The sequence below is a fragment of the Dromiciops gliroides genome, chromosome 2 (assembly GCF_019393635.1).
Source record: "Dromiciops gliroides isolate mDroGli1 chromosome 2, mDroGli1.pri, whole genome shotgun sequence".
Classification (NCBI taxonomy): Eukaryota; Metazoa; Chordata; class Mammalia; order Microbiotheria; family Microbiotheriidae; genus Dromiciops; species Dromiciops gliroides.
In genome coordinates this window covers 41,757,587-41,779,566 of record NC_057862.1, presented here as the reverse complement: position 1 = coordinate 41,779,566, position 21,980 = coordinate 41,757,587, and the positions used below count along the sequence as shown (strand labels likewise).

The following is a 21,980-nucleotide window of genomic DNA, read 5'->3' as shown; positions in this document are numbered from 1 at the left end:
CCTTTAAGAGTGGGGAACCCACAGAAGCAGTTGGAGCTGACCCAGCCCCTTTACCCTGCTCCCTCCCGGGCTTGGTGACTGGTGGAAAGGTTACTGTAGGTTAAATGAAGGCAGGGCTCTGGTCCTGCCGGCAGACACGTAACTTGAGCTAGCTCCCTTCCCCCTCCCCCAGCCAGCTGGTTCTGGGAAGTTGCCTGCCCCTCCCATCCCGCCGGGCTCCGCCGGGCTCCTGGGCTCTAGGTAGCCAGCTCCGCTTAATATCCCGAGCATGGGGAGTATCCGCAGGACTCCCTGCAGCCAGACTCGAGCCCACTTGCACCTCCCAGATATTGCCGCCGCCCCACCCCCCCAGAGGAAAGTAGCTCCGGAATCTTATCCAGTCCTTGAACCCGGGATGGGGGGCGGAGGGGAAGGGAGGGGGGGAAAATCACAAAATGCAAAGAGGGAATCTTTGCTTTCACTGGGGCTCTGAAAACCACCTCCGGAAGAGGAAGTCTGGGGACTGGGACCGGAGCTTCCTTGCCCCTCCCCCCAATACACAGAGAACCCCTCGTATACACAGCCACCCCGACACAATACCTAGTCATATGTAATATGTACATACAAGCACACATGTGGACAAACCAGCGCAGACACGAGCATGTAGTCAATACAACTGGAACTCAAATTCGACCTCTTATCCCCTTGGAAGCCTGAGTTTGTACTCCCTGGTGTAGGTGTGCCTGCCTTTGCACATCTATGGGTGCTTGTCTGCAGGGAAGTGGATAACCAAGTTAACACGGACACATCTGTGAACACGCATGCTTGTGTGTGTGAACATACCTGCATGAGTACTGTTATGCACATTCCAGCGCGTGCTTGTGTCTGAGAGTATGTGCCTCGGAACACTTTCATGGGCACACTCAATAACGAATTAGGGAAGGAGAATTTGGAGGGGAAATGCAGGTGGTGAAGGAGCCAAGATAGAAGGGTAAAAAAGGGTAAAAAAAAAACACCCTAAGTTCTGGTGGATGAAGCCAGAGAATGACCAGGAAGTTCTACCTAAAGGCTACTCAGAGTCTGCTCTGGAGGACACCTGGCCCAGGACAGGCTAGCTAGCTCACCAACAACAGATTGGCCACTACGAGCTAAATTCTTTGGCCATGGCCTCCCATATTCAATTTCATCTGGTCACTGGGGCATTCAATTAGGGCAATTGCAGAAGTCCCTGGGTAGAGGAGGCAGATGTTCTAGTCTTCCTCAGCCCCTCTGGGGAAGAGCCTGAATCTCACTTGGAGGAGAGGACAGTACTGCATTTAGAATCTGGGTAAGGGACAAGCCACAATCAAGCTGGGAGCTGCAGCTCAGGAGACTCATCTCTTTTCAGGATTGATGTCATTCATCAGCAGGCACAGAGCATAGGCACATCCTAGTGCTATGCCTGCTCCCGGGGGCTGGGGAATCTGAAGGTCCCCAAAGACTCTGCTAAGGGACACTGATGTCCTTGATTTCCCCTTGAAGTTCTGCTGAGAGCCAGACCCTCTCCCCATTCACCCCCACCCCCAGTCAACTTAGACCTAGTTTCAAGGCCCCATACCCATGAAAGTCTGTGCAGTCCCAATCACTAGGGCTTTCTTCACTAGCCACCCTCCCTACCCTCACAAAACTGTAGTGAGAGTCAACTGAGAGAATGTTTTTGAAAGCACTTTATAATCCAGCATCTCACAAGTCTCTGACAATGCGTGGTTTATACAGAATTTTCCTCACAACATGTTGCCTCTGAGGTGAGTACTACATTATCATCCCATTTTACAGATGGGAAAATTCAAGTTTGGTTGGGGAAACCAGTCAAGTAGCTAGTAAATGGCAGTCAGCATTCAAACCAAGGTGTTCTAAGTCTAGTGTTAGTCTCATACATAAAACTGTAACACTGTTTCCTTCCTGTACAGTGAATATATATGTATATTGTACATATGGACAATGTATAGCATTGTACACACCCACATGTGTCCTTTTTCCACCACATGATGCCCAAGTCCTCCCTAGCCAAAGGACCATCTCCACTGCTTTTACTTCTTTTTTTTTTTTTTTGCAGGGCAATGAGGGTTAAGTGACTTGCCCAGGGTCACACAGCTAGTAAATGCCAAGTGTCTGAGGCCGGATTTGAACTCAGGCCCTCCTGAATCTAGGGCCAGTGCTTTATCTACTGAGCCACCTAGCAGCCCCCTGCTTTTACTTCTAGGATCAAATGAGTTAATGTGTATTTAAAAAAAAAAAAAGAAGCAAGTGCTTAGCACAGTGCCTGGCATCTAGTAGGCACTATATGACTGCACGTTCCCTTCCCCCTCCCTAGCCTTAGTGAATTTACCTCCCACTCAGGAAGGTGTATGCTAGAGTTGTCAGCCAATAGCTGTAGTGTTATAATGTACAACAGAGATTAGATGGTCTCTTCCTTCTCAAAAGGCAAAATCCCTAGAACAATGGAGGAAAGCAGCTTTGCGCAGAAGGAAGCACTTTCTAACAATCGTAGCTGTCGAATAATAGAAAAGGTGATCTAACCAGGTAATGAGTTCCATGTCACCAGAGGTCTCCAAACAAAGCTAGATGTCTGGCATATGTTTTTAGAAGGGATTCATCCATTGGGCAGGGTGTTGGATCAGATAAAAGTAACACATTTACTTAGTCTCCTAAAGTTTGGAATCTTTTTCTCACCTTGTCTGATTTTTTCTTTTTTTTTTCTGCTGGACCTCTGATCCTCTTAGTGTACGGAGCTGGGGGGAGGGGGGACAGGGAAAAGGGAGGGAATCTTGCCCTACCATTACACGGAAGAACCTGCTCTGCAAAATTAAATTCCAAGCAAGGACTCTTAACCTGGGATCCATAGACCCCAATAGACTTCAAGGGGTCCGTGAATTATGGGGGAAAATTACTCCAGACATACATAAACTGTCACTAGCAATTTATCACCCTTTCTTTACAATTGAAAAATAAAAGGGGCTCAAAGGAGTTAAATAAAGTGAAGGAGTTCAAAGAGCAGATAATATCAGAGATAAGATTCAAATCAAGTCCAAGTCTAGGGGTTTGTCATGTCGGGCCCCCCCCCCCTCCCTTACAGGAGGAAGGTCAGTGATTCTGCTCTGCTCTCTCCCCCCCCTTCTCATGCCATCCCAGGCTGGCTTGGCTGGGTCTGGCTTTTGCTCATTTTGGCCCTGGAGCTCCGCTGAATAGTACTGGATTTGTGTTGCTCTTGCCTTCCCCATCAGATTGGACGCCTTTATAAACGCCTCCTTTATAAATGCTGCCTACCCCACCTAGCTCCACAGGGAGGGCGCTGGACAAAGGGGACTCTCAGCTCCTGTTGTTGACTGCTCACTGACAGGGCATCCTCTCAAACCCTGTCATTGCTTTGAATTGGGTGAAATGTCACTAAGAGTGGGGGCAGAGTCCTGTGACTGCCGGTTAACTTTCTACACTCCCAGAAAGTGCTGACTCTCAGGCCCCCACAGCAGGCCCAGGCAGGGCAGGGATCTGGCCGTGGGGGAGCTAGCTAGCTCGCTAGCTGGAGGTAGAATGCTTATTTGTCCAAGCCTCCTAGCTGTCCCTACCCAGTGCCCAGAGCATGGCGTCTGCCCAGCCTTGCTACAGCCTCCCCGTCTGCCTCAAGGCGCTTCACAAAGGGCCAGTGTGCTAGCTCTCCCCTGCTGACTCACGGTGGTTCTCAGCAAGCCCCAGCAGGGCCAAAAAGGCCCCTTCCCAATTTCTTCTGATCAGAGAGCTGGGGGCAGCTAGAGCTAATTAGACATTTCAGGGCTTCTTGGCTGATCATAGAACTGCAGTCAGAAGGGAAGAGAGGAGTGAGAAACAAGAAAAGGGGGGAGGGGGGGTCGTCGTCAAATCGTGGGATCAAAGCTTTAGATCAGGAAGGGAGGCTTTGGGGGTCATCAAGAGGTCCAACTCCTGACAAAAGAGGAAAATGAGGTATAGTCTCGTATTAGAGTCCTCCAGGAGGCTTGGACAGCACGGCTACAATTTCAAAGCCGGCAGGGACCTTAATGATCTGGGAGCACGATTCTCTCATTTTACAAATGAGGAAACTGAGGCCGCTAGGGTGGCCAGGGCTCGCCAGGGACTTGTCCAAGGCCACACGCAGTCGGATTTCCTCACCCAGCCTGGTGTTCATCCCAAGCCTAACAAGTCCTAAACCCATACCCTCCAGTAGGGAGAGCAGCGTAGCAGTGGGCCCCCTTAGCCCTCGAGTCAAGGCAACAAGCATCTATTGAGCGCCTTCCCGCCCTACAAGAGCTCACAGGCTCCCGGGGAGCCGAGGCTTCTGGACACAAAGTCCCGAGGGCTGCCTGCTATCACGCTATCACCACTAGGTCAGGCTCTCCCCCATCGGCTGTTCCAGAGCCCCAGGGCACACGCGCTCCTCCCCCTCCCCCGCCGCGGGGCTGCCGGGACCCCTGGGTACGCCACGCAGCATCACCCCCGCGCACGCCCGCCGCTCCGCAGCACAAAGCCGGGCTGGGCGTGGGTCGGGAGCCGGCGGCAGCCGAGCAGGGCGGGGCGGGGCGGGGCGGGGCCGCTAGGGACATGAATGGAGAGGGGCGGGCCCTCCTCCCCCTCCCGCCCCACCCCACCCCCCCCCCGGGCCCGGGTTACTGTCGGTCATGTTTACGTTTACAACAGCTTACAGCGCCTGACCAAGGCAGCGCCAATCAGCGCCCGGCGAGCTTGTCTGATGCCGGCTGCTCCAATCAGGGGGAGATGCCTGGGTCCGGGCCTCTCCGGTGAATTGCTCTCGGCCACCTTTCTATAAGCTACCCGTCTCTGGGGACTTCCCCACCCCGCTCCCGGCCTCGCCTTACCTGCCGGGAGCCGCCTGCCCCGCGGAGAATGAATGACAACTGCCATTCATTCAGCGCGCGCTCCTACGTGGCCCCGCCTGGGAGGCTTCTCCCCCACTCCCCTGGAGGAGAAAACTTCGGTACCTCCTTTGGATCGGGCTCTGCCTTAAAAATTGCTCCCTTTGTATCCCCAAACGGGGTGAGAAGACAACGAGCCCCCATCAAGCACCTACTACTGTGTGCCAGGCACCCGTGCCAAACGCTGCGGGTACGAAGAGCTCAAATCAAAACAAAAACCAGTCCCTGTTCCCAGGGAGTCCACAGTCCCTATGGGGGTCATAGGTTTAGAGGTGGAAGGGACCTTCGAAGTCTCTCCTTTTGCTCACTTCAGCCAAGAGAGTTTAAGTGACTTGATCAAGGCCACATAGATAGTAGTAAGTGGTAGAGCTGGGACCCCGGATCCAGTTAGTTTTGCATCGTGCCATACTGGGTATTGTTTAATTGATGACAAGTTGACTACAAGAGTCAACAATGGCATAGTGTGGGGGCAGCTAGGTAGCGCAGTGTATCGATAGAGCACTGGCCCTGGAGTCAGGAGGACCTGAGTTTAAATTCGGCTTCAGACACTCGATACTTATTAGCTGTGTGACCCTCGGCAAGTCACTTAACCCAAATTGCCTCAACAACAACAACAAAAAATCTTTAAAAAAAACCACACACTAAGACTTCTGGGACATCCTGTCTTATTAGGGAGATATAGTGGGTTTGGAGTCCGACTAGTAATGACAATAAAGGTTAATTTTTAAATGTCACCCTAGGTTTTTTAAAGCACCAGCACCTTACATAAAGGATTTCATTTGATCCACACAATAACCCTTTGAGGTAGGTGTTCTTATTATTCCTATTTTACAGATGAGAAAACTGAGACTTAGAGAAATTAAATGATGTACCCAGGGTTACTAAACTAGTATCTGAGGCTGGGTTTCAGTCACTAAACATTACTCAGTGCTTACTATGTGCCAAGCACTGTATTAAGCACTCAGATACAAAGAAAGGCAAAAGGAGTTCACAATTGAATGGATTTGAACTCAGGTCTTCCTGACTCTAAGTCTAATGCTCTTTGGGGGCACTATTTTTTTCCCAGTCAACCTCTGGCATTCTAGGGACCAGAGCAGGACAGGAGGGTCAGGAGGGAGTTCTACAGAGTAAGTATTTTTACTTTCCTTTAAGTGTTCTTACCAAGGCAGGACTGGGAGGAGTGGGAGAGAATGAGCAATGCCTACAAAGATTCTGGAGTCCAGCCTCAGACAGCACCATGGCCCCCAAACTGAAAACTGGTAAAGCTAGAACAAGGACCTAAACCTAGTTTAGACAAGAAAACAAGAATCCCAGGGACCTTGGGAATTCTAGAGTTGCTTTTCTGGAGATTAGTACCTAAAGCCCAGGCTGAATTACTCTTCTTCCCCATGCCCTCTGCCCTCCCGTAATTCCAAAGAGAGCTTTAAAGAAGTCTTCCCTCCTGGTTCGAGGACTTTTTCAAAGCCTTCCCATTCTGGGACCCAGGGCCTCATGAAGACTACTTATCTCTCCCTAACATACCTATTCTGTAAGTCTTGAGTAAGTGACTGATGTGTTTACTGAGCATCTGCTCTGACAGACCCACTGGACTCTGCCCTGCTCAGACCACTGAGACCATATCTGAAGAGTTTTGGATCAAATTCCAGGCACCAATTTAGGAAGGATATTGACTAACCTAGTGATCCTACCCAGGAGGATGACCCAGCTGGGGAGAAAACTGGAAATCACATCACATCAGATTCAAAGAAAGGGTTTCAACCTTCCTTCAAGGAGGGAAGGAAGGAAACAGGATGCAAACCTTGATGTTCTGTTCAGACAAGCTATAGGCAAGATAAATTGGAGATAATCCACAGAGGGAAGGCACTAACAGCTGGAAGATTAAAAAAAGGTCTTTTGCCAAAAAGAGGGACTTGAGCTGAGTCTTTTTTGTTTTGATTTTTTGGTGAGGCAACTGGGGGTTACGCAGCTAGTAAGTGTCAAAAGTGTCTGAGGCCAGATTTGAACTCAGGTCCTCCTCCAGTGCTCTATCCACTGTGCCACCTAGCTGCCCCCTTGAGCTGAGTCTTGAAAGAAGACAGGGGACCCAGGAGAGGAGGGAGAACATTCCAGGCATGAGGGCCAGCCAATACAAAGGTATGGAGGTGGTAGATGAAAGATCCTCTTGGAGGAACCGCAAAGAAGGAAAATAAAATCTAATGTAGGGGGCAGATAGGTGACACAGTGGATAAAGCATCAGCCCTGGATTCAGGAGGACCTAAGTTCAAATCCAGCCTCATACACTTGACACTTACTAGCTGTGTGACCCTGGTCAAGTCACTCAACCCTCATTGCCCTGCAAAACAAAACAATCTAATGTATCAATTCCCACCCCTACCCTAGCCCCAAGCCAGGGCTTCTCACCTAACTCCCACAAAATTGGTAGGTTAAGGTTCCCAAGAGAAAGAATACTACTCTTCCCCTCAGGGTTCTAGGGAAAACCTTGAAGGGTTGTGGCTAATAATACTAACTTTGCACTGTTGGACCTCATTCAAAGTCAATTCACAAATGAGTTAAGAAATCACCCTGTGATGTCATTGGTCTTCTTCAGAAAACAAAGGACAAACAACAACAATAACAACAACAAGACCTCATCTGTGGGTGATGAAGTGGATAAAAGCACCAGCCCTGGATTCAGGAGGATCTGAGTTCAAATCCAATCTCAGACACTTGACACTAGCTGTGTGACCCTGGGCAAGTCATTTAACCCTTATTGTCTCACAAAAAATAAAAAACAACTCATCTATGGTGGAGGGAACAACTTTCCCTTCCCAGTATGCACACACACACACACACACACACATATACACACAGAATGGCCTCTATACTAAAGATCAAGAGAATCCTTTTGCCCATTATATCTTTGGCATAACTAACAGGCCCAAGTTCCCTTTAAAACTAGTGCCTTTCCTTTGTGGTGATGTCCAATTTAACCTATATCTGACTCTTTTTTGTCCACAGTTGTTTGCATGTTCTCTCCCCCATTAAACTGTGAGCTGTGAAATCAGACTGTCTTTTGCCTTTCTTTGTCGTCCCAGCACTGGGCATAGTGCCTGGCACATAAAAGATTAATAAGTGCTTGTTGACTTTTGCAACATAGTTTCAGAGACACTTGTAGGGAATACATGGAGCTCAGGTATACATAGTTCCTGGCTCCCACCAGCCTTGGTATTCCCTTTCTCTTTTCAAGGAGACCCCATCAAGTTTACTTCTGGTTAACAGCTTTAGAGACGGATGGTCTGCTATTATGCTTAGCTGGACTGACTAGGAGAACCGGGGTTGTTTAATCTGGAGAAGAGTGGATTTAGGCCACCATAATAGGATTGTCCGGTAGAGGAGGGAGTATACCTTTACTGCTTAGCCTCAGAGGGCAGGACAGGGAACAATGAATGAGTGGATGAGTAGAATCTTCAAACAAGCATGTGTAATACAAGAAAACTCCCAATAATGAGAACTATCCTTAAGTGGTGTGAACTGTTTCAGGTAGAGTGAGTTACAAGTAGTCATTAGATGACCACTTCTTAGGTATGGTGTTGACAGAGTCATGTTGAGCTATGGGCTAGATTTGATGACTTCTAGGGTCCCTCCCAGCCCTGAGATTGTTATTCTGGGCTAAAAACCAAAAACTTCAGTGAGTTGTCTAGGGAGACAAGACTTGCAGACATGAAAACGAGAATCAAACAACCAATAAGCATTTATTTAACGCTTACTATGTGCCAGAAACTGTGCAAATTACTAGACATGATGCCCCTGCTCTCATTTGGAACTATGCCCAAAGGGCTATGGGACTGTGCATACCCTTTGACCCAGCAATGCCACTGCTAGGTCCACATCCCAAGGAGATCATAAAAAAGAGATAAGGACCCACATGTACAAAAATATTTATAGCAGCTCTCTTTCTGGCAGCAAAGAATTGGAAATCAAGGGAATGCCCATCAATTGGGGAATGGCCGAACAAGTTAGAAATGATAAGCAGGAGGATTTCAAAGAAACCTGGAAAGACTTAAGTGGACTGATGCTGAGTGAAGTGAGCAGAACCAGGAGAACATTGTACACAGTAACAGCAACATTGTATGATGAGCCAACATGACTAATGCAGAAATATGTTTGATGTGATTGTACATATATAACCTATATCAGATTGCTTTCTGTCTTGGAAAGGGGAGGGAGAGGGAAGAGAAGGGAGAAAAATTTAGAACTCAAAATCTTATAAAAACAAATGTTGAGAGGGCAGCTAGATGGCGCAGTGGATAAAGCACTGGCCCTGGATTCAGGAGGACCTGAGTTCAAATCTGACCTCAGATACTTGACACTTACTATCTGTGTGACCCTGGGCAAGTCACTTAATCCTCATTGCCCCACAAAAAAAAAATGTTGAAAACTATTTTTACATGTAACTGAAAAATAATAAAATACTTTTATGATTAATAAAAAAAAGCCACTGTGTGATGATCAGCTGTGATAGACTTGGCTCTTCTCAGCAATACAATGATCCAAGACAATTCCAAAGGACTCATGATGGAAAATGCTCTCCACATCTAGAAAAAGAACTGTGGATTCTGAATGCAGGTTGGACCATACTATTTTCACTTTTTTTGGTTTTGGTTTTTCTTTCATAACATGACTAATGTGGACATATGTTTAATGTGATTGTACATATGCAACCTATATCAGATTGCTTTCTGTCTTGTGGAAGGGGGAAGGAAGGGAGGGAGGAAGAAAAATTTGGAACTCAAAATCTTATAAAAACAAATGTTGAAAATGATCTTTACATGTAACTGGAAAAAATACTATTAAGATTGATAAAACAAAACAAACAAATAAACAAAAAAATAAACCCTGCCCCTGCTCTCAAGAGCTTGTAGCCTGTTGGAGGAAACAGCATGTACATATGAAACTATGATGCCATCTTGGTGATGTTATATTTGTCTTGCCTTGGACTTCCCCCTATCTGTTTCTGAAAGTTGTTTTCCAACTGCATGACTATCCCTCTCAGATCTCCTCCAGTCAGGGTCTCCTACTACAGTATTCATGGACCTCCAGGTAAAGATATACCTTTCCACATTTTATTATAGGCAGCTAGGTGGCACAGTAGATAGAGCGCTGGACCTGGATTCAGGAAGACCTGAGTTCAAATCCAACCTCAGCGATTTCTTAGCTGTGCAACCCTGGGCAGGTCATTTAGTCTGTCTTCCTCAGTTTTCTCAACTATAAGATGGGGATAATAATAGCAGCTATCTCACATAGTTGTTTTGAAGTTCAAATGAGATATTTGTAAAAGGACTTAGCACAGTGCTTGGCTCATAGAAAGCACTTAATATATGCTTAATCCCTTCCCTTATATCATCTGGTAGGTTGAATGGACTGAGGTCACTAATGGATCTCTAGAATCTAGGATCTCTGCTGTTACCCTCTCTACTTTCTTTTTGTTATATTTCGTTTTGTTTTATTTTATTTTATTAGTAGGGCAATGAGGGTTAAGTGACTTGCCCAGGGTCATACAGCTCTAAGTGTTAAGTGTCTGAGTTCATATTTGAACTCAGGTCCTCCTGAATCCTGGCCTGGTACTTTATCCACTGCGCCACCTAGCTGCCATCTAGCTGCCCCCTACCCTCCCTACTTTCAGAATGGTTAGGCTGAACTATTGCCCATCATGACATTTCACTGAAATAACTCAATCCACCAGCCCACTCTCAGATTTTTTCCTACCCTTAGCCCAGTTTCTACAGTCAACACCTACCTGGAGGCATTTGGGACAATTGGAGCTGTGAGGTGGGTACCCCATGCATACATCAGACAGATTGGTGTTATTCCCTCAGGGTTAGGGAGCATGGGGGGAATCCTTGCACAAAGGGGATCATGTCTGACTCCCTTCCCATCACACTAAAAGACCTTGGAAACTGGCAGAAAGAGCCCTACCACCATGACCTGGTGTTAATCTCTTCGATGTATTTTGGAGTCCCCCTCCTTAGACCATGTCTTCCACTAGTCTTTGTTATGAAGGGCTCGTTGCAAGTCAAGTTGTACCCTAAGAGTCCTTGTCTACCATGGCTAATTCTGGATGGCCAAGAAAAACCCACTGTGTCAGAGCAATGCTAGGGGTGTCCCCAGAACTAGTGGACTGATAGTGAAACAGACCCAAAGAGAAAAGGGGGGGGCAGGGGCGGGGGGGGGGAAGACTGTAGCACAGCACCCAATTTACACACCTTGGGATGGAGAAAGATCTTCTCAAAATGTCTTTCCATCAATGCAATTCTATCAAGTGTTGGCTGTGAGTGTGTGTGTGTGTGTGTGTGTGTGTGTGTGTGTGTTGAGGCTCAGGTTGGAGGATGGACATTATTTGATCATGTTGCCTTATTAGCGTGGCTGAGTCAGGAGGGAACACAGCAAATCAGGCCAAATACCACACTGGCCAATCTGCGTCGCAAAAGGTAGCCACTATAAGAAGAAGCATATTTGGGGAAGGTGACTGAGACAACCAGACCCTCAGCTCCCTCAAACCCCAAATATCTGGCTTTCTGGTCCAGTAGTGACTTCCTGGCCTTGATCTGCAGTCCCACAACTGGTTTCCCCACTTCTGCCACCCCAGGACTTCAGGTGCTCTGAAGAAATTCTGCTCAGCTATCACCCCAGGAAGGGCCTTTCCCCTCCTGCAGTCTCCTGCCTGGTCTTTACCACTGGCACGGGTGCCTGGGCAAGATGAGACACAACACCTGAGTTCAAACACTCACCTGTTCAAATACAAGGTCAGCAGAGAGGTGGCTGGCTAGGCCAACATTTGTGTGAAATAGATCCGGGGATTTTAGTGGACTTTAAACTCAGTATTAGTCAATGGTATGACACAGTAGACAAACAAACTAATGCCTTCAGAAGCAGCTGGAATCAGGAAGACCTGGTTCAAATCCTGCCTCAGGTACTTACTGGCCATGTGATTCTGGAAAAGTCACTTGACAGTTCTCAGCCTCAGTTTCCTCATCCATAAAATAGGGATAATAATAATAAATAGGATCAAATGAGTGTAAAGTGTGTTGCCAACCTAATAATTTTAGAAATGCTCATTATAATTTAATTATCTTGAATTGTGATAATAAAAATAGAGTGTTCTATAACAAGTGGAAGAGATGATCTGTCCTGGTGAGACTACTTCTAGAATGCTGGATTCCCTTTGGATGGCACAAAGGACAAGGAGGGACACTGGCAAGGTGGAGTATGGTCAGTGGAGGGTGACCAGGCTGGAGAAGTTTGGTGAAACCACCTCACCCAAGGATAGGTTGAAGGAATGGATGGTTGGTCATCTTGGGGAAGAAGAGCTTTAGGTGGGCTCCTGCGAGAACTAGCTTCCAACATTTTTTTTTTGGTGAGGCAGTTGGGGTTAAGTGACTTGCCCAGGGTCACACAGCTAGTTAGTGTCAAGTGTCTGAGGCTGGATTTGAAATCAGGTACTCCTGATTCCAGGGCCAGTGCTCTATCCACTGTGCCACCTAGCTGCCCCTGGCTTCCAACATTTGAAGGATTGCAATGTGGAAGAGGGATTGGCCTAGTTCTTTTTGGCTCCAGAGGGTGGGGCCAGCAGCACTGAGTAGACATTGAATAGAAGCTTATCACCCCCTCCCCACTTAAAACTTTCTAACCCTTAGAACTGTCCAAAAGTAGAGCTGATTATCTTGGGAGTTAGTGAGTTCCTCATCCCTAGAGGTGTTCAAAGAGCAGCTAGATGACCATTTTCAGGACATTGGTGGAGGGAGGAGAGTGCTTCTTGATTAATTACAATTTGGACTAAGTAGCCTTTGAGATCTCTTCCAACTTTGATACTGTGCTTTTTTGATAAAAAATTGATTTTTCTACTATAAACTGTGATAAGGTCAGATAACAAGATGCTTAGTCTCTGTAATCTTCGTGATAACTATAACTGTGTTACAAATGGATCACTCTAAACAGCATCTCAACCCCCAAATTCCTTTCTGCTCCCCAGTTCTGGGGGTGGGTTTGGAGGGGACACACCCAGGTACTCCTTCAGAGCCAGGATTTGAATTCAGGTGTTGGGACTCCAACTCCCCCTTCTGCCTCACTTCTGGCCTCCACTTCCCAATATTCCTACAATATGAGACTTGATTGCAGAATCCTGAGTTACTCAGAGGGGAACATGATTTATACAACCCTGGGTTCCTGCAAGGTCACAGACTAAGGCTTCTATCTTTGGCAAAGGGAGTCTCCCTTTTGAAGCATTGCATGAAGATTTTGATACTTTTCCTGAGAAGAGAAATACTCTAGGGGTAGATGGCCCAAATATTGAGTAATGGCAGTCCCTTGTTCCTTAGGAAATGGGAACCCCCGAGTCCTGGCCAACATCCCAGCAGGCATCTGTGCTTGATGCCCACTTGGCCCTGATGAGCAGTGCTAAGAGACGTGATCCTAACCCCACTTTCCACAAAGAGGGGAGGGCTACAGCTCCAGCACCCACCCAGAACTCTCCCATACTTACCTGGAACTATTCCTGGACACTTGTGTACATCTACCCTTTGTCCTTTGCCATCAGTCTCAAACTCATTTCATCTATTGTTGCTAAAGTCCTTCCATTTCTACCCTCAATATTTTTTCCCTTAAATGTCCCCTATTCTTCACCCATATAGCCACCCCCATGGTGCAGGCTCTTACCACATGTCTCCTCAGTGCCCCACCCCCCTTCTTCCCTCTCTAATCCACTCAGCTGCCAAAATGCTCTTCCTAAAGGTCTGGTCTGCTCCTGTCCTTTCCCCCAATTCAGTAAACTCCACTGTCTTCTTATTACCTCTAGAATCAAATAGAAAATCTTCCTTTTGGCTTTCAAGGTCCTTCACCACCTGGACCCTGCCAACTTTTCCAGTCACACTTTGTTCCCTTCCATATAAGATTCAACAACACTGTACCTTTTTGCTGAGCTTTACAGGTGACTGGGTGTCTTTTTACTGGCTTCTTCCCATGCCCGGAATGATTTTCCTCCTTCTTCCCTGGCTTTTTTCTTTTCTTTTTTTTTTTAGTGAGGCAATTGGGGTTAAGTGACTTGCCCAGGGTCACACAGCTAGTAAGTGTGAAGTGTCTGAGGTCAGATTTGAACTCAAGCACTCCTGACTCCAGGGCCAGTGCTCTATCCACTGCGCCACCTAGCTGCCCCTTCCCTGGCTTTTTTCAAGACTCAGCTGAAACCCCACTTTCTGCAACCTCACCTGCATGTGCCTTCTCTCCCATTTACACTGTAGATATCATATATGTACAGTTATTTACATATTGTCACCCAGGACCAAGCCTCTACATCCCTTCTTGCCCATTTCTCAACCAGGCTGCCTTGTTCCTATCTTACCTATCCTCCTTTCTCTTCTGTCTTTCTATGATAGAACATAAGCTCTTTGTGGGAAGGGACTGTTTTACTTGTTTTGTATTTGTATCACTTTGTAGCACAGTGTCGGCACACAATAAGCACTTAATAAATGCTTGTTTCCTTCCTTTGTTCCTTCCTTCCGTTCTTCCTACCTTCCTTCTTTTTTTTCATGTAAGATATGTTTGCGTTTAGAGTTGTTATGTACAAAATAAAATACAAGGTAACTGGGTGACAGCATTAGCATTACTAGGAACAGGAATTGGTCATGAGGAACAGGTATTCTGATTCCCTTGGAAAAGAAAGTAGAGGGTTTAGGGGCAGCTAGGTGGCGCAGTGGATAAAGCACCAGCCCTGGATTCAGGAGGACCTTAGTTCAAATCTGGCCTCAGACACTTGACACTTACTAGCTGTGTGACCCCGGGCAAGTCACTTAACCCTCACTGCCCTACCCCCCCCCCCCCAAAAAATGTAGAGGGTTTAAACTGACAGTAAAAAGAGACAATGGACTGATGGGAGACAAAGTAGTATAAGAAGGTAGCTTGGTATGGTGGAAAGTGCATTAGCTATGGTATCAGAGGAACTGTCTTCAGATCCTGCCACTGTTGCTTACTACCTATGTGATCCTGAGCAAATCGACCTCTATGGACCTCTGTTTCTTCATCTTTTTAAAATGAGGGGATTAGACAAGATGGCCTCTGAATACCCCTCCATCTTTAGATCTCTGAAAGGCTCAAAAGAGGGAATGGGTGATGTAAACATAGTCCCAGGTGAGGACACTTGATTTTGACCTTCGGATTTCTGTGACCTAGCACAGTGCCTGGCATATGAGAGATACTTTTGAAAAAATGTTGATTGAATGAGTGATTCCATCAGTCCATTCAAACTTCTTTCATAACATTTTTATGTTTAAAAAAAAGTAGTAGAAAACATTGTGTATGTATATATGTATATGTATATATGTGTGTATATGTGTATATATGTGTGTGTGTGTGTATATATATATATATATATATATATATATATATATATATATATACCCTGCCAACTACCTTAGCATCTGCTTATTGGATTTCCTTTTAATCATTCTCCTGTTCAGTAACTTTTTATGGTTCCTTGCTGCCTACTGGATAAAGTCCAAACTCAGCCTCCTATTCAAGGCCATCCACATTTTTATCTCAGTTTATCTTTTCAGTCTTATCTCCTCCTAATTTTCTTGCATCAAGTCAAGCCTCCAAGTCTCCCCCTTTCAGGATCTATTTCCTCCTGGAATAATAAGGTTGATAACAATACCATATTGAGATTCAAATATCAACAGATATTAAGTACCTTCTCTGCGGCAAGAAGGCCTCTGACAATGACTATGTTATCCTGGTCAAATCACATCTTTTCAGTGCCTCCAGGCAACTCTCTGAGACTATCAATTGATGAGCAGGTGCCCTCTGAATTAGTAGATGCAGAACTCATTAGGAGGTCTCCACACTGACAAAATCACATGGTCTGGAAACTGTGCCTCCATACTCTCAAACATGTAAGACATTGTATTAGGCCCTGAGGATTCAGAACAAAAAGTGGGGAATGGCAACTAGGTGTTAGAGAGGTTACAGAGCTGAACGTGCAGTCAGGGTAACCTGAGTTTGAATTCTGCCTCAAATACTTCTTAGCTCTGTGACCCTGGACAAATCACTTAACTTCCCTCAGCCTCAGTTTCTTTATCTATAAAATGGGAATAATAATAGCACCTGTCTCTCACAGGGTCCTTGTTGAGAAGCAAGATAACACATGTAAAGTGCTTTGTAAACCTTAAGGCACTATATCAATGCTAGCTATTTCATTCAAGGATCTTATATTCTCCTGTGAGGCTACAAGATTGAAACAATAAGTAAAAGGAATATCATCTGAGGAGCAAGTAAGAATGAACAACTAGGGGGATCTAAAAAGACTTCCCATAGGATATGGTTTCTGAAGGAAAATAAAGATTCTAAGAGGCTGAGTTGAAGAGGAAGGGCATTCCAGAGAGGGGGACCAGCCTGTGCAAAGACATAGAAGTGGGAGTTGCAATACTGAATTAGAGGAAGAGCAAATTAGTTCACTTTGGCTAATAATAATAGCTAACATTTAGATAGGGCTTCCTATGTACCAGGCACTGTGGTAAGTGCTTTACAATTATTACCTTATTTGAGTCTCACAACAACCCTATGAGGTAGTTGCTATCATCATGCTCATTTGTTGTTGTTGTTTCAGTCATGTCCGACTGTTTGAGACCCCATCTGGGGTTTTCTCGGCAAAGATACTGGAATGGTTTGCCATTTCCTTCTCTAGCTCATTTTACGGATGAGGAAACTGAGGCAAATAGGGCTAAGTGACTTGCCCAGGGAAACACAGCTACTGTCTAAGGCCAGATTTGAACTCAGGAAAATTAGTCTTGCCAACTTCAGGCCTGGCACTCTATATGCTGTGCCACCTAGGGCCCCATCTGTGTTTTACACTGGCACAATAGGTAGTTGCCAGAGTAGGGAATGGATACATCCTTTATTATTTGATTTATTGATTTATTGATTTATTTTTTGACGAGGCAATTGGGGTTAAGTGACTTGCCCAGGGTCACACAGCTAGTAAGTGTTAAGTGTCTGAGGTTAGATTTGAACTCAGGTCCTCCTAACTCCAGAGCTGGTGCTCTATCCACTGTGCCACCTAGCTGTCCCTGGATGCATCCTTTAAGAAAATCACTTTGGAGTGGCATGGAGGATCCTCTGGAGAGGAGAGAAGCTTAAAGCCCAGATACCAATTATGATGTGGCCATGCAGTTGTTCATATGAGTGGAGAGGAGGGACCAGATGCCAGAGGTGTGAAGTTCAATCCTTGCAACCTGGCAAGCAGATATGGAGAGGGAAGCATCAGAGATAACAGCAGTGGCAAACCCCTGGTAACTAAAAAATGGTGGGAAATTTTCAGGGAGGGGATTTTAGCCTATGGAAGATAAAAAGCTATGGCTTAGGCATAGTGAAATTAAACTGCCTGTGGGACAACCAGAGAAAGATATACAACTGACAGGTGGAGATGGGCACTAGAGCTCAGGATAGCTATTGATTGGTATATAGATGGGGAGCCATCTTATCCAGCATTTACATGTTTACTTTGGGGTTTACAAAGCATTTTGTATATATTATATCTCATTTGATTGTCACAACAATCCTCTGAGGTATGTGCTATCATTAGCCCCATTTTACAGAAGAGGAAAGTGAAGCTCATAAGGGTTAAGTGACTTGCTCAAGGTTATATAATTAGGTAAGTCTGAACTCAGGTCTTCTTTTTTTTGGGGGGGCAGGACAATGGGGGTTAAGTGACTTGTCCAGGGTCACACAGCTAGTAAGTGTCAAGTGTCTGAGGTTGGATTTGAACTCGGGTCCTCCTGAATCCAGGGCCAGTGCTTTATCCACTGCACCACCTAGCTGCTCCCCTCAGGTCTTCTTGAAACCAAGTCTTAGTGTTCACTCTACTTTGCCACCAAACTGCTTAGATCTCACATGAGCTGCTGAAATCACCTGAGGTTGATTCTAGAGAGAACAGAGTCCAGGACCTTGAGGGAGTGATGGACAATTCCAAGAGCTGATGAAACGCCAAGAAAGGCATGGAGTGAGAAGAAAACATTGGATTAGAAGTTAATAGATAGGGGCAGCTAGATGGTGCAGTGGATAGAGCACCGGCCCTGGATTCAGGAGTACCTGAGTTCAAATCCGACCTCAGACACTTGACACTTACTAGCTGTGTGACTCTGGGCAAGTCACTTAACCCCCATTGCCCTGCAAAAAAAAAAAAAGTTAATAGATGGGGCAGCGAGGTGGCACAATGGATAGAGCACCGGCCCTGGATTCAGGAGGACCTGAGTTCAAATTTGACCTCAGACATTTGACACTTGCTGTGTGAACCTGGGCAAGTCACTTAATCCCAATTGCCTCACGAAAAAAAGAAAAAAAAAAGAAATTAATAGATAAATGGTAACGCCAAGGAAATGAAAGCAAGATTGCATGGGGGGAAGTGAATAGGAGTGAGATAGACTTAGACTGTTTTTCTAAGAGTTTGTTTGTGAAATGGAAGAGAGACAGAGGATGATAGTTTGAAGAGTTAGCCAAGTGAAGGTTTTTAAGGGGGATCAGACCTGCCTGAGTTAGTCTGTAGACAGTGGAGGAGTATGAGAAACAGAAATGCTAAAGAAGCTAGCAGCACTCAGAAGAGAGAGGAGAGGATGTAATCAAGGGCACAAGCCAGGAAAAAAGCCATTTCTTCCTTGGAGATTAAAACAAAGTAGGAGAGAAGAGGGCACATTGCACAAGGGTTTTGAGGTAGTAGAGAAAAGTGGCCTTTATCTTCCCAATTAAGGAGACAGAGCTTCTCTGATGAGAAGCAGGGGAAAGGTGGTGGTGGAAGGGACTCGGAGAAAAGAGATTTGGAACAGCCACCGTGACGACCATGAGAGTCAAAACAATAAAAGGATAACTATGGAACAGTGAGGGCCTATAGAAGATTAGATAACGCAAATGTGAAGACCCAGCCAGTTGGGTGACTTTCTTTAGCAGTATTCAGCACCAAGCAAATAGTATCAAAGTATCGAAGTCTGATGACTGTGGAAAAGGCAGGAAAAAGTAAGGTTGGGCTTTGACAAGGCATGAGTTTTGAGAGGACAAGGATTCCAGGATAGAAGACTAGGGCTAATTATGGACTAATTGTGGAGTCAAGACCACAAAGGGATGAAAGTGAGGCCAGAGAGGAATGGAAGGACCAGAGGACGAAGAAGAGGTTTAGACAGAAGCAGAGACAGAAAGTTAGGAGCTTACAATCAGAGGAAGAATTTCAGAGTTCAGAATTGTGCTAGAAGAATACTTATGGGTAATGGTGAGATCAAGGAAATAACCACCCCTGCATGGGTGGAGGAGGGGGAAGGGGAGGGAAGGCAAAGGTCATATACATAGGAGTTTGGAGGCTAATAAACATTGCTCTTTCACAATTGTCTGAGATAGCAAGGACCAGTTAATATTATCTCTGCATTTAACAAACTGGGAAATGCATTTTCAGAGAGGTAAAGTGATTTGTCTCAGCCACCAAAGCTAATATTAGTTGCACAGACAAAATTAATCCAGGACCCCCGAGTCCAGAGTTCATAGAATCAATCAGCCAGTCAGAAAACCCAATCAATCCTTGGTCTCAATGACTTAGACCTAGAAGGGGCCTTAGTGAACATCTAATTAAACTTTCTTCATTTTGCAGATGACAAAGCCCCTGCCTTCTCCTCTCTGCCTGTCAAAGATGAATGCTCTTCTTAAGACCTAGCTTTTAAGGTACTCTAGCCTAGTGGAAAGAGAGTTGGCTTCAGAGTCAGGTAGACCTGAATTCAAGTCTTTCCTCTGACTCATACTGGCTGTGTGACTGAGCAAGTCACTTAAAATGTTCACTGCTCCAGGCCAGGGCTTCTTTTTTTTTTTTGGTGAGGCAATTGGGGTTAAGTGACTTGCCCAGGGTCACACAGCTAATAAGTGTTAGGTGTCTGAGGCCAAAAAAGACTTGTTTTGTTTTGTTTTGGGTTTTTTGCAGAGCAATGAGGGTTAAGTGACTTGCCCAGGGTCACACAGCTAGTAAGTGTCAAGTGTCCTCCTGAATGCAGGGCTGATGCTTTATCCACTGCGCCACCTAGCTGCCCTAGGCCAGGGCTTCTTAAACTTTTTCCACCTGAGATCCCTTTTTGCCCAAGAAATTTTTATGTAACACCTATATATATATATAGGTATATAAAATAGGTATACATAACCTGTTGCCAAATTTTTTGTGACTCCCACATTTGGTTACCCGACCCCATATGAGGTCTTGATGCACAGTTTAAGGAGTTTAGCTCTAGGCAACTCTGAGATTATAAATTGAAGAGAAAGTGCCAACCTGAACTGGTACATGGAGTTTGTTCAACTGGGAATTTCCTACACCAATGAAATCCTACAGTTAATCCCTAACCCTAAAACCCAGGTCAGGCTAAAAAAACTTCTACTGGTTCTTAACTTCTATAATATTAAAAAAAAAAACCCCAAAGGAAAAAAACCCACAACCTCAAGTTACTAACTTAATCATACACTAGCACAAATGTTTCAAAATACAAAGAAAATAAAAGAGAGGGCTGTATCTAACACTAGGAACTTCTGTTACATTGTTTTTAAAGTGTATATTAGGGCAGCTAGGTGGTGCAGTGGATCGAGCACTGGCCCTGGATTCAGGAGGACCTGAGTTCAAATCTGCCTCAGACACTTGACACTTACTAACTGTGTGACTCTGGGCAAGTCACTTGAACCTCATTGCTCTGCAAAAAAACCAAACAAATAAAGTGTATATTAAATGTAATATAGCAGTAACAAAATTGCCCTGTTTGTTTGTCTACCTCAGGGCTTCTTAAACTTTCCACTCACAGCTCCTTTTTGCCAGAGAATTTTTTTACTGGACCCCAGGTCTTTATGTATATAAACTAGGTATATACATAACCTTTGACTATAGCCAAATTTTTCAAGATCCCCATATTCAGTTATGTCCCACAGTTTAAGAAGTTTTGGTCTACCTTCTGAACTTGTTTTCCTTCTGTTTATTTTAAAAAACATTTTATTGATGTTCTTCTTTTCTTTTCTTTTCTTTCCTTTTTTTTTTTTTTTTTGCATCTTTGTCACTCTCCACTAACTCACTCCACCTCCACCCTTGTCTCAAACAACCCGGCCTCCCTCACAACAAATAAGTATAATCAGACAAAACAAATCACCACATTGGCTATGCCCTTCTGGACTTCTCTGGCAAGAGGCTCTGGAGTTGGGGGCCCAGGTTTAAATTTCATGCTGACACTTACTACTTGTGTCCACACACAAATCACTTTGCCTCCCTGGGCCTCCCAGAAATGAGGCAGTTGAAGTGAAGGGTCTTGAGGTGCCTTGCAGGACTCAATCTATGTTTCTATGAATCTAGCCATATGAAGTCATGATTTGTGACCGCATTGATCAGAATGCTTGTCTTTCAAAGTTATTTTCCTTCGTGGTATCCTGGTCACCTTGTACTGTTTGTCTTTGTCTTCCCTGAAACACTTTTTTTTTTTTTTAAGTGAGGCAATTGGGGTTAAGTGACTTGCCCAGAGTCACACAGCTAGTAAGTGTTAAGTGTCTGAGGCCGGATTTGAACTCACGTACTCCTGACTCCAGGGCTGGTGCTCTATCCACTGTGCCATCTAGCTGCCCCTTCCCTGAAACACTTTAAAATTCTTTCTCCTACTAGTATAACCATATCTTATCTCCCCTCCTGGAGCATTAGGGTAGAGACTCAGACATGGATGTTATATTCTCCAGTGAGCGTATGGGGGTTTGGTGCATGTGCAATTGCCATCAACTGGCCCAGATGAGGGGTCTGATACATTTGCAGATCCCCATTGCACAAGAAAGGTGGTGTGGTGAAAAGAGCAGAAGACTTGGAGTCAGAAAACCTGGTTGGAGTCTTGGGGTCGTGATCACCTCAACCTTGGTCTTTGAGCAAGTGAAAGGATCATAGACTTAGAAAAGGACCTTAAACAGAATCTCTACCAATCTACCCCTCATTTTAAAGGTGAGGAAACTGAGGCCCGGACAACAAAAAGTGACTTTCTTGGGGTCACCCATGGAGGAGAATAGCAGTCAGGG

At 45.4% G+C, this 21,980-nt stretch overlaps 1 protein-coding gene across 1 annotated transcript in view; it reads left to right on the top strand.

Annotated features, from left to right (window-relative positions):
• The first annotated feature begins 268 nt into the window (after positions 1-268).
• The window catches only part of WNT8B (Wnt family member 8B), a 111,313-nt gene continuing 89,601 nt past the window's right edge, over positions 269-21,980 (top strand). Inside the window, exons 1-4 of the mRNA XM_043980288.1 lie at positions 269-358; positions 3,459-3,513; positions 4,229-4,754; positions 4,800-5,094. Of these exons, the coding sequence (XP_043836223.1) occupies positions 269-358; positions 3,459-3,513; positions 4,229-4,754; positions 4,800-5,094 (966 nt within the window). The remainder of the gene's footprint in view (positions 359-3,458; positions 3,514-4,228; positions 4,755-4,799; positions 5,095-21,980) is intronic.